This window comes from Coffea arabica, chromosome 10c (genome assembly GCF_036785885.1).
Source record: "Coffea arabica cultivar ET-39 chromosome 10c, Coffea Arabica ET-39 HiFi, whole genome shotgun sequence".
Taxonomy (NCBI): Eukaryota; Viridiplantae; Streptophyta; class Magnoliopsida; order Gentianales; family Rubiaceae; genus Coffea; species Coffea arabica.
Window position 1 is genome coordinate 51,283,801 of NC_092329.1, and position 12,933 is coordinate 51,296,733.

Genomic DNA, 12,933 nt, shown 5'->3' on the forward strand with positions numbered 1-12,933 from the left:
TTTCAACTCATCTCATCTCGCATGGCCTTTGATGAGATTGCAGAGAAGTGCAAAGGAACTTTTCGACTTTCATGCTAACTTTAAGCATGCATGAAGAAAAAAGAACTAACTATCCTTCTTTCTCCTTACTAAAAAAAAAAAAAAAAAAAATTTCCTTCTTTCTCGTATTTTTCCTTGCAATCAAGCACTACCAAAAGTCCATACCAATAATAGCATAAAAATCACCCTAGAAAGTTTAAATAAATTCTTTCAATGTAATATCCATTGTTGGAATCAATCGCGGATTGGATTTGATCAACACTTAGTTTGGACTACAAGAGCATAGCGGATAGTTCTATGACATTACAATTAAAAGCCCAATATAGCAAAGCATATCACCTGTCTTCAGCCTTCTGATGATGAGAAAAAGATAATAATGTGGCATATGGAAGGTATACTTTCTTTGAATTTCTTCATTGACACAAAGGGAAAAACATAAAATTGGAAAGAATACCAAAAAAAAAAAAAAATCAAGATACGCAATAATGCAACTGAATGACTTTGTAGGCGGCATATTTTGAAGAACAAAGTATCTTGAGATGGGGGGTGGGGGGAAGAAAAAGAAGATATAGTTATGTGGATCTTAATAGTGTCGTGAACATTTTGTAGAACCAAATCATATTAAATATTTCATGAGGGAGACAAAATCAAACTAGAAAAGAAGATGTTTGAGTTAGAAAATTTATCTTGACTGATTGAATGCCTTGTTCATATTGTACAATATCCAAGTTTCTTATTGAGTTTCAACACCCAAAAGAAAAAATAGAAAGAAAGAAAGAAAAGGTTTAACAACTCTTGGATCTAATGTTCCTTAGCAATCTCAAACAATAGATGGGAAGTTTATGAAAGCTCTTAAGAGGGCCCTCATCGTCCTTTCATTTTCCTACCTTTTCTTTTTCTTTAGGTTAAAGCCATTCTCTAGTTTTATCAAGTATTAACATCCCTTTTCTTTTTTCGGTTATTTCTTGTTGCACAAATCAATCTATGAATGAATTAGGAACAAGTAAACCAAAATCACGAACACTTGCAAGAAAACCTTCTTGCTGATCAAGCGACTTCAGTACCAAGCAAATAATCTTTTCCTATTATAGTATTATGAGCTAATTTCTTGTTTCTCAAACTTTAACTCCTAACCTTTTTACACTTATAGCCTCTCAAATTGTAGTGGCTAATTTTTTATTTTTTTTACCAAGAACTAAATTATTAATCTTGAGATTGAGGTTTTTTTTTTTTTTTTTAAATGGAGGGTATTTGCTGGAAGGACACATGGCAAGTTGCCATGCAAAATAGAAGGCGGCTATTAGTGCTGAAAAATTAGTTAAAGAACTAAGCCACGAAAAGACAATCTAGTACATTGGACTTAGGTGCGTGTCTTTCCACCGTGCAAGAGGGTAATCAAAGAATAGTGGCGTTTCTGGTACTTTAGTTCCACATTTGGCGGTGGATTGTCCGACAAATCCTACATATGCACCCCAAGCATCTCTATATAATGCATGCATAATTGCACTAGAATTAATCTCACCTTATAATCAGAGATACTGGTCATTGATCACAATCATTTTAGGCACAACAATGTCTAACACTGCAGGTCAAGTTATTCGGTGCAAAGGTACCATATTTGTATCTTGTGTTTTTTTCCTTAACTAGCATTGATTAATTGGATGTGGGTTCTTGTCATTTTTGGTTGATTTTGATGTATTATGGTGTTAGAGATTCTTCTTTTTACACAACGTTTATGGATGTTTGGTAATTTTGATGAATATTACTGTAGCTGCTGTGGCATGGGAGGCGGGAAAGCCGTTGGTGGTGGAAGAAGTTGAGGTGGCACCTCCCCAGAGAATGGAAGTTCGTTTGAGGATTCTAGTTACTTCCCTTTGCCATACTGATGTTTACTTCTGGGAAGCTAAGGTCACTGTCTATTCATTTTCTTAATGCTTTGATTTTGTGGGGTATTAACTTTTGAAAATAAAAGGTAAATTGCAAGACTAGATTCTCAGAACTTATGCACTTATATTTTGTTTGTCTGTTTGATCTGATTATACAAAGCAGCTACCGCCCCCGGGGGGGGGGGGGATGAGGTGAAAGCAGATTTCTGTAGTTCACTTGTGGACATATGGTGATTATTTTTTGAGATAATTAGACATGTATATCAAGGAGATTGAGCTGGCTAACCTGATTGATGTTTCTGTATTGATGGAAAAGTTATCCAATTTTCTCAGCACATATCCAATTTTCTCGGCACAAGCATTTTTTTCTTCCCTTCTATGTTTTCAATATGGTTTTGGTGATATTGCCTTATATCAACTACAGATTTTAAGTAAACCCTCCAACGGTCTATTATTTGAATATCGAGCATCCAGTGGATGGGCTATGAGGTTGTCTAATTTGTAGCTTTTCATCTTTCTTTGATTTGTTATCCTTGAGTTGACATTAAGTGAGTTGCATACAGGGTCAAACACCACTCTTCCCTCGGATATTTGGTCATGAAGCAGGAGGGTAGGCATCTAGATTTCTCTTTTGAAAGCCTAATTAGAAGACTCAGAAACCTAACATTAGTATATTAATTTGATTTTCAGAAATCAGCTCATAAATTTGCTTCCCTTTTCTGTTTTTTGGGCTCAACACAGAATTGTGGAGAGTGTAGGTGAAGGGGTGACGGATTTGCAGCCAGGAGACCATGTTCTTCCTATATTCACAGGAGAATGCAAGGATTGCCGCCATTGCAAGTCAGAGGAAAGCAATATGTGCGACCTTCTCAGGATAAATACCGATAGAGGTGCCATGTTACATGATGGCCGGACAAGGTTCTCCAAAAATGGGCAGCCAATATACCACTTCCTTGGGACTTCAACCTTCAGCGAGTATACTGTTGTCCACGTTGGTAGTGTTGCCAAGATCAACCCGCAAGCACCACTAGATAAAGTTTGCGTTCTTAGCTGTGGGATATCTACAGGTTTGATGAGTTTAAACTCTTAGCAACATTATAGAATTTCTCAAACAATGGTGCAAAAATGTTGTGTGGTTCTTCTCTGCAGGACTTGGTGCAACTCTAAATGTTGCAAAACCAACAAAGGGATCAACAGTCGCCATTTTTGGACTTGGGGCTGTAGGCCTTGCTGTAAGTAGATAATGTTTGCCTTCTCCCTTGCTTTTGTTGATGATGGACATTTAACAAATGAGCTTTCCTTTTGCCTTGATGACTGCTACAGGCTGCTGAAGGAGCTCGCATTTCCGGGGCTTCAAGGATCATCGGTGTTGACCTGAATGCCAATAGATTCAATGACGGTAATATTGAAGAAATTGATTGGATCTGCTTGGTAAATTTTTGAACCATTATTGACGCTGAGTACATCTGAAACAGCAAGGAAGTTCGGTGTCACCGAGTTTGTAAACCCAAAAGATTATGACAAGCCAGTTCAACAGGCAAGTTGACATTTCGACAAAATATCTCATATCATAAGAGCGACAAGGCTTGTAAATGACCTACTATTATTTTGCATGTATTATCTTTTCACTTCTATGGTTTTTAAGATCTCTGCATTTATCAGGTGATCGCTGAAATGACTGATGGAGGAGTGGACAGAAGTGTTGAGTGCACTGGAAATGCCAATGCCATGATCTCTGCATTTGAATGTGTTCATGATGTAATGCCCTTCCTAGTAATCGTTTCTTTGATTTTTTTTTCCTACAGTATCAATCAGTTAGAACTGAAATTTGATACTTCAATTTATTGACAGGGCTGGGGTGTAGCTGTGCTTGTTGGTGTGCCAAACAAGGATGATGCATTCAAAACACATCCTGTGAATCTGCTGAATGGGAGGACTCTCAAGGGCACCTTCTTCGGCAACTATAAGCCCCGTAGTGACATTCCAGGTGTTGTAGAAAAATACATGAAAAAGGTAAAATATTTTTGTCAGATTCTCAGAAGTGTTGCTCTGATTTTCCTTTATTTGTATGTCTTTCCAAAGTTATTTGGACTTGTCCCATGCAATATTAGATTCTTTAGTATTTGACTTGTTATCTTCTGTTTATAGGAGCTAGAGCTTGAGAAGTTCATCACCCACGAAATCCCTTTCTCAGAGATTAACAAGGCATTTGACTACATGCTACGAGGAGAAAGTCTCCGCTGCATCATCCGAATGGAAGCTTAGAGCTCTTGCCTCTAAAAGATTTGGGAGGACTGAAAGTTTTATGGTGGCAATAAATAGAAGTCTCGGGAGGTAGTGATGTTAGAAAGAATGTTTTGAGCGCATACCATTGCTAGACTCTTTTCAATTACTTTAGCAATACAAGTAATGATATTGATTTCTTCTTCGTTACATGATCAATTTTTATTTCCTTGTTCCCCTGCAAAGATCAATATACCCTTATAACGTCAAAAGTGAAAGGATATCCCACAAAGTAAAGGATTTAGCACCGTTCCAAATGTGTCTAGAGAAGAAATTAAGGCTTGTATGGACTTTTGGTCGAAGTCTCTGTCTTCTTCTCTGGTTGCTTGTCTACACTTCTGCTTGTGCCTTGTAATTCCATTTAAACTACATATAACGTGTCGATTAAATCTACAAGAAGTTACTGTTCTAATGAGCAAAAGTTTTGGGATGGAGGGAGTGATTAAATTATTCTTACTTTTCAAGACCCGTTTCAGAAGGCAAGAACTGAGAACTCAGAAGTTAGAAGTTAGAACAGATCCCATTTGTCAAATGATCTCCAATTATTTTGTGGAGTATTATATCTTTTTCTTAGAGAAGTTTAGCGGTCATTGCCACATGGCTTGCCAAAGCTCAGGAAGACAAATTCGTGGCATTCCATAGAAATGACGCCAAAAATCAAGAAACTGACCAAAAGTTTCAAGCCAAAAGTCAATTTTCATCAAATTGTATAGAAACAAACTTCTTGACTTCACAAAGTTAATTAAAACATCTACTGCTAACTAACTGAAAGGCATCAAATGGATAAAAATGATGCTGAATATTCAAGTTAGGAGAAGGGTTTTCCTCAAATCTTGAAATCTTTACCAACGTATCAATTGTACCTCTTGTTTTTCTCGTCTTCAATGAGGTCTCTAGGGGCTCTTTTGGAGTTGAGGAGAGTGTACGAGCAGCTGGTCCTCTATTAGCCCTTCCTGGCTTTCTGCTTTGCCCCCTGATATCGAGTGTCCCAGAAGCATTAGTAACAGTAGAGTTGGGCACCATGTTTCCAGAAAATGGAGGCTCTGTCATCTGGGTTTCACCAGCATTGGGAGCTTACTGAAGGTTTCGAGTAGGGTGGATGAAATGGCTCAGTGGAATCATAGACAATGCGCTGTATCCAGTTATATTCCTAGACTATTTGAAGTCCGGAATCCCAGCTCTAGCACATGGCAAGCATAGGATGAGAGCTGCGCTGGTTTTGACGGTTGCACTAACTTATGTAAACTATAGGGGCTTGACAATTGTGGGATGGATTGCTGTAGTGTTGGGGGTGTTTTCTCCTCTTCCTTTCTTGGTTATGGCAGGTGTAGGCATTCCAAAACTGCAGCCTTCAAGATGGTTTGCTGTGGACTTGCACAATGTGGACTGAGGATTGGACCTGAATGTTCTTTTCTGGAACTTGAATTATGGGACAATCCTAGTACAACACTCCCCAAGGCTCTTTTCTATGCACTTATTCTGGTTGTTCTAAGCTACTTAATACCTCTTCTCACTGGAACTGGGGCTGCTCCAGTTCCACTTGATCGTAGGCAGTGGACAGATGGCTATTTCTCAGATGTAGCTAATGATTATTGACAATGAGATAAAGCAATACTTAACTGTGCATTCTTTTAAATCTAAAATTGTATTGAAAAATATTAACACAGTCATTTTATTAACACTATCGTTGCATGCCAAGCACACTGCATCTGCTTTGTCAAAGATAACATTGAGTTACATTCATATAGGAATTGTACTGTACTCGTTGAGAATCTATAGGCAAGACAGTGCCAATCGTCAAGAATAAGGTCAAGGAGTGATTCCTACAAAGGGGTTTCTAAACCGAAATTCTCTTATTGAAGCCAGTAGCCTGGTTCACAATTCCTACCGGTCTCTGATGAAGTCTTGGATAACCCGTGTATTTCAGACAAACGACATTTAAATCAGACGTGGTGGACCAGTAAATTCAATGACCAAAAACCAACTCCTTCAAGGATGTCAAGGGGGAAGTGTATCCATAAACTTGTGTGTCCTTCCAGAGTGCCATCCCTGTTCCACAGAAAAAGGACCAAAGAAGGCCAGTCAAGTTAAACTTAAGGATATTCTGTCCCTGTTTTGTTGAAGGACCATCAAGCCCTATTCAAGCTAAATGTCTAAGGATGATGGTAAAAAAGAATCTAAAAAGTTATTACCAAGACAGTCTTATTATTCAAGCACTACTTCAGCTGTGCTACAGATTTTGTAATAAAAGAAGTTCAGAAACAGAGAAATTGACCAACCTATCCAAGCCACAAGGCCGATTGTTGCCGCCCCGAAGAACTCGCGGCTGATACACTGAAAACTGGAAGAAAAGAAAGAATTTCAGCAACAACAAAATCGTCAACCCAAGAAATCTTCTGCAAAGGTAAGAAGCATACTAGTAGAGGCATAGAAGGTTCCCCCAACCATAGAAGACGCTTGCCCAACTTGAACCAGTGAACCTGAAGAAGTGTTTTGAATATAAGATTTAATCATTTGGAAGGATTTAGAAAACAATAACAATATAAAAAGACATACTAAGATAGTATTGTAATCAATCACTCAAAAGTCTAAAAACATCAGAAGCTTAAATACAAACTAATATCATACAAAAGAGGATTGCTTTCAAACAGATACAATTATAAAAGACGTTTAGCACCATCAAGAACACATTCCGCATGCTGTCATGGTCTACAGACTAGAATGACACTATTGGAATTCAACAAACAAAATACCGCACATTGATGTAAAAATCTTTCCCTTGAAATGGCACAGGATATGCTCAAAGCAAAAGTGACTCTGGAGGGGCTTTTTCTTTTGCTTCAAAGCAGAATCCAACCTAATGATAGAATATCTTTAGAAAACCACATCTTCTTTTCTCCTAATGAGACATACAACTTACCTAAGGACAAGATCAAGAAGCTCATTCGGGGGTGAAGGCTACTCAGTTGTACTCTATTAGGCTATTGCGAATCGAGTAATCAAATGTCTCTCATCTAAAATCAAAACTTTCAAGCAGAACCCAAGATGGCAAGATCATGCACATTATACGTCAACTTACAAGAGTGCTCCTTTCTCTTTTCTAGTTGTGACACTAGAGTACCATGTGATAGATTTTACAGACCTGTGACCTAGTTCTGCCCTGACACAATTTTAAAAAAGAATTTATAACTAAAACTACAGAAACAGATGCACGTTCCTGAGCTGATGTTATAATTTATACTTCCTGAACACATCTTGTTTTGGAGTGCTTTAGTTCCAAGTTGTTGCAAAGGTGAAATGTATGTGATATAATTATTGATAAACAAATATATTCAAGTTGATGACAGAACATACCATTGACCTTATAGTAGTTTTACAGATACTTTTACAAACATAAAACACCTCTATGGAGCACATATATAAGCCACTCTAGGTGATTCTTATTTAGTCATCCAAATAACATTAATGAGGATGGGATCTTGTTTTAAAAAGAATTACAGTTCGTGAGAAGCGAAACAAGCCTTAACTTGGTATTTGACATGAAAAACATGATAAAGTTGATGAGATAATAAGTTTGTATTGTATTCTAGAGGAAATAAGATGTTCTTAGTCTTGGGCTAGTTGTCTTCTACAAAGAGTACGAGAGTACATTTTCAACAAATAATCATAAACTAGAAAGTTCCACAAACCTAATTAGTTTGCTGGACTTTGAAGATATAACCTAGAATAGCTTACATTGTTACTCATTATAGACACAAAAAACCATAGGATTAATGGCTACATGGTAGGCACTCATAAGCATTTTGTTTCATTTACTATAGTAATTATGGTCATAGGGATACCACCAAAAATAATTCAATCAAGCACTTCAAACCATCTGGAGTGCAAAAGCGTCCCCAATAGAAGGACAATTTAAGAGATTTTCATGTAACTGTGGGATTTGTGCCAAATGACTGTTCAGTCTTCCACCCACCATCTCTTGCTCTCTCTCTCTGACTCACTCCTTAGTTCTCTAGCATTTTTACAAACTACCTATACTGAAAAGCCAATCCAATCAAGAATAAAAATTTGAACTTTTAAGTAAGCATGTGCAGTCGCTAGAAAGCAAACAAAGCAGAACTGAGGGCTTTAGAGAGCTTGAGTTAAAAGAATCATACCACATTAGATCTCGAATAAAGAGCGCACGGGGGATCATAAGTCCATTGCCAACCATAGCAAGCAACATTGAGACAGATGATAACCCTCTGATATTTTCAGGATTCCGGAGATTTGTCCACTGAAAAAAAAACCATCATGCCTATTAAAAAAGCAACCTCAATAACCTCTCAGAATATGTCTTTTGAAGCAGAATAATCGTTTGCTCTGTGGATAGAATTAAAAGATAACTACCGCTTGTGCAACAGGCATCCACATAAAAAGAAGTGTAGCTGTCCACCCAGATATCGACCCAACAAATTTGATGCCTCTATCTGAGAGTTTGCCCATCCTAGCCTGTAAATGTAGCTGCTGTCATGATTACATGCGCTCTGGAGTATTTTCCATCTCAGCTAATTAAGCAAAAAAACTGACTGGATAAATGAAGATTTTCCATGATCTTCTAAATGTAACTAGCAGACTTAGAACAAATGAACATATGCGATCGACTAGAGGAGGAGTAATAATATGGATATCTAGCCATTTCACATTAAAAGAGTTTAACAAGACCAACAAATTTCCCACGTGCAAGAGGATTAACTTGTTTGGCACTTGCAGACTCCAGCAATTAAAAAGTAGCTTCAACTTCTCACAAACATTACCCCTTTGATGATTTTCAATGATATAGGAAAATCAAGCTCAATCTCTTGTAAAAGCAACAAACATTTGACCTGAAAGGTCAAGTTGCATGTGACACTTAGCATGTCATTTACTGTATTTAAACTAACATAAGCTTCATATTTTGGGCTATTTATAATAGGATGCTAAGTTAGTTTTCCACAAGGGCATTACGTCCTGATGGTACAATGGAACACTAACTGGAAAGGTATGAATATATACACCACACAAAATTAAAACCACACTTGTAATGACCGATGAGTGGTTTTTACATAAAAAAGGATAGTGCCTCACAGAGCCGATGAACAAACAGAAGAATTGAAAACTGAGGCCAATGTTCTACTATATACCATTTCTCATTAATATTTTTCATATCTTTTTTCTTTTTGGGGAGGGGTGAGGGGAAGGTGCTTGCAAAAAAGTCATTTCAGCAAATCTCCTGTAGAATCTTTTTCTTGGTATTCAAGCCGAAGTTTCTGTGAACTATAAATAACACCAACAAATTCTGTATGCCACCTCGTTTCAACCAGTATTTCTAACATCAATACCTTTAAAAGAGCTAGGAGACTCTTGTTGATAAACAAAACCATGGTAGTCAAAGTAACAACTTCCAGAGAAATTAAGTCAGGAAAATCCGAACATGGTAACATAGAATTATCCAAAAATTACACCCCATTCTTCATGTCTTCATGGACTACCAACCTCAAATTTGAGATACTATAAAAAAGATTTGAAGAAGCCTATTGCTTCCAGGCTTGAAAAGAAAAATCTGTTCGCATCAGAAGAATATTTACACCCTCATCCTATGTAAAATTAAATTGTAGTTTCATTTTATGACTCCTATGGCATCAATTCTCAATGTTACCTTCATGGTTTTCACATTTATCATTTCAAACCTCCAGGGATGCATCAATTATTAGGACAACAAAGGAAATAAGTAAAGTAGTAGTTTAAACCTTACCATGAGAACAGTCATCACAGCAATGACAAAAGCTAAGAGACCCGGCAGAATAGTATTTGGTACATATGGAAGAAATGTTGACCACATGACCTGTAAAATTCATGGTAAGGGCCAAACCTAACATAATTTGCCTTTGTCAAGAATTTTATCTGTGTGTGCTTGAGACAGAAATATCACCTGTGGAAGTGCAGATAGTCCTGCAATCGTAATAAAATCTTCCCATAAACGCCAGATCCCAGGATTAAGCAAGTAAAAGTAATTCATAAAATTCAAAATCAAGCCACAAAAAACCACCGTTGAAGTGACAATGTAGTGAGGAAGAGGCATAGCTCCTGCCATAGCAAGCTGCGTAATAACAATATATATGGATACAACTCCTAAAGTTTGCACTACTACAACTTCAGTCTCCCTTTTCTTTATGAAGTATGATAGCAAAGATAAATTCCCAAGTAACCCAGTGAACATCCCCTGCAATTTCATACAAAATGTATAAAATAACTCTCCAACAACTTCAGTTACAACTAGGATTTGAACTTAAGTACTTTTCGAGAAATGTAGTAATACCAGCCATGGGACGGCAAATAATGCTGTCTTATTCCCCGCTAAGAGGTTACGGGCATTGAGGATAATCTGAGGCAGTTGCAACAACAAAAATGGTATATTTGAAGCTCCAGCAAACTTTGCACTTAATGAATTCCATTCTTTAAAGTTCTTGCCTCCCCTCAGATTCTCAGATCCCTTTATTTGACAGCATTTACAAGGATTAGAATAAAAATAGAAACAAAGACACTATCTTCATTTGCTTTCTCTGTAACAAGATTTTGATGTATGTTTGTCTCCTTTGACTGAAAAACAATTTCCATGAAACTAAAGTACTGTCTGTTGAAATTTATCATAAACGATAGAACCTGTTGAATGGGGTCAGGAGCATTTGACTCAAGTGCTGCTACTGGCCTAAGCTTGTCACAGCAGATTAATGGGCCATTCAAGAGTCGTTTTGTAAAATTAAGTTTGCCATGTAATGATTGTTGCAGATATTTGCGCTGAAACTGAAGAGGCTGTAACCGATAGGTGCAGTACTCAGAGATGCAATAGTTGATACATCCATAATTACGTGATGGCACCTTACTCACAGGCACTACTGAGCCAGCCATTTACGAACTCAAAAGTACAAAAATCACAAATTTATGCCCATGCGTTGTGTGTCTCAGGGCTATGACAAGATTTTTCCTGCAGAGGGGGCAACTCCAGCACTGAGTAACAAAGAAGGGCATCAGTTTACGGTGAAAGAGAAAATCACAAAGATCCAACTATCATGGGAAGCAAAAAGAGAACCATACACATCCAGCAGTTACAATGTCATAAAGGTTGTCAAAATGATGTTCCTTTCAAGAGATAATGCCTGAATGTAACTAATTTGAACAGGAAAGTCAAACCAAAATGACAAACCATGAGAACAAGATTGAAAAACCAACAAAAAGATACATGGTCCTTACCCAAAGCAGGAAGTATATGGCAAGTTTGTAGACCAGAAAATATCGATGTTAGAGGGAACCTATCCCATTTATTCATACAAAGATTTTTAACAATTCCACATAATTATCAGAAGTTTTAGACAAATTTGCTGTTACATACTCATAATAAAACAACAAAAAAGACTGATGAGCACAAATAAATGACTAACAATAAAAAATAACTAGAAAATGACAAACTTGGAATCATCAGCTCCATGTCATATTATATTGCATTATCATCAACGATTTTAAGTAATCATTCAAGCATCAAGTTCATAGGAGCTCAAAGCAACACAGTATGTATAATTGTGGTCTGGCAAATGTAGTCAATCAACTTCAAGGGTCAAATCAAGGGTTATAAATTCCTGACCCCGAATTTAATTTACTTCCATATATATATATATATATATATATATTTTTATCTAATTAAGTAGTCCATCTGCAAAAATGCACTAAAATCATCCCAAACACGATAACCACTAGAAAATACATTAAATCCCTTATTTCCCATCCGATAACTTTCTTAACAAATAAGCACCCAAAAAAGGGTGTCAAAGACCAAAATCAGCAATAACTACAAGGAATCATAAATTTGAAAACTTTCATATCAATATTATTGCCTCGGCAATTGGAGTCCTGTAACAATAATTGCTCTACAAATTCCTAACCATTTCGGCAAAATACCAGCAGAATTAGCTATAGTTTGAATGGCCATGCCACAAATTTGCATAATCCCACAAGGGCTCAGCCTTCTAAAAATTCTATCTCTAAACCATCAATTCAGATCAAAACTATCATCAAGAAACACCCCCACCCCAGCAAAATTTTGAAGAAGTGAACTTAAAATCACAGTTTTTTTGACATTCCTTCAAGCAGAACCAGTGCAACACTAAATTAGTCCACATACCTGCAGGAATAAGTTCGATAAAACTGAAGACTGTGTGTTTCTTGGTGTGTTTGTGTGTGGAAAAAAGGGTGGTGAGAGTTGAGAGGAGGAAATTTGACACTAACCAATAAGCTCAAAGCAGCAGGAGCGGCGAGAGAGAGAGAGGGTGAGAAATGGGAAGAAATGGAATGCACAGAATCACATGCATAAATAAATAGTAATGAGTTAAAGGAGCTCAGATATCAAAACGTGATCCGTAGGAGGTGGATGGCGGTGTGAACTTGGGAGCTTAATTAGGAGGGAAACAAACAAAAACTGAAACTTGGGATTCGAGTATCAATAATAATACCGTCCTAACATCCTGTGGGGTTTTTCATCCCACATCGATATTGGGGGTTGGGTGTTTGGGTAGATAAGTCTCTCGCAGGACTTCAAAAGTTGCCGGCTTTTGAAGTTACTATGGGGATTAGGTTTATTTGCTTTAAACTTCTTACTTTCGTAAGAAAATTTGGGAGAAAAGAAAAATCAGCTCAGGGGCTTGGGGGGTCTTAA

At 37.2% G+C, this 12,933-nt stretch overlaps 2 protein-coding genes and 1 pseudogene across 6 annotated transcripts; 2 read left to right on the plus strand and 1 right to left on the minus strand.

Moving 5' to 3' along the window:
• The first annotated feature begins 1,490 nt into the window (after positions 1-1,490).
• LOC113713537 (alcohol dehydrogenase 1) lies at positions 1,491-4,358 on the plus strand. Of its 2 annotated transcripts, XM_027237293.2 has the most exons (10): positions 1,491-1,648; positions 1,811-1,947; positions 2,489-2,535; positions 2,667-2,992; positions 3,075-3,157; positions 3,249-3,324; positions 3,401-3,462; positions 3,588-3,683; positions 3,777-3,938; positions 4,074-4,358. In XM_027237293.2, the coding sequence occupies exons 1-10, from the start codon at positions 1,612-1,614 to the stop codon at positions 4,188-4,190; spliced, it is 1,143 nt and encodes a 380-aa protein (XP_027093094.1). In that variant the 5' UTR covers positions 1,491-1,611; the 3' UTR covers positions 4,191-4,358. The 2 variants fall into 2 exon arrangements, with proteins under 2 accessions (XP_027093094.1, XP_071924487.1); XM_072068386.1 differs by lacking the exon at positions 2,489-2,535 and having other exon boundaries at positions 1,510-1,648.
• A 494-nt stretch (positions 4,359-4,852) lies between these two features.
• On the plus strand, positions 4,853-5,834 carry LOC113714215 (polyamine transporter PUT1-like; annotated as a pseudogene).
• Positions 5,835-5,851: 17 nt separating this feature from the next.
• Positions 5,852-12,645, minus strand: LOC113715096 (maltose excess protein 1-like, chloroplastic). Of its 4 annotated transcripts, none has more exons than XM_027239265.2 (10): positions 12,507-12,645; positions 10,890-11,234; positions 10,546-10,719; positions 10,159-10,449; positions 9,982-10,071; positions 8,598-8,699; positions 8,366-8,484; positions 6,626-6,688; positions 6,488-6,549; positions 5,852-6,257 (listed from the first exon to the last, which is right to left on the minus strand). In XM_027239265.2, exons 2-10 carry the CDS (start codon positions 11,133-11,135, stop codon positions 6,175-6,177), a joined length of 1,230 nt encoding a protein of 409 aa, XP_027095066.1. In that variant the 5' UTR covers positions 11,136-11,234; positions 12,507-12,645; the 3' UTR covers positions 5,852-6,174. The 4 variants fall into 4 exon arrangements, with proteins under 4 accessions (XP_027095066.1, XP_071924486.1, XP_027095064.1 ...); XM_072068385.1 differs by having other exon boundaries at positions 10,890-11,211; positions 12,507-12,615; XM_027239263.2 differs by having other exon boundaries at positions 12,403-12,609.
• Positions 12,646-12,933: the final 288 nt, after the last annotated feature.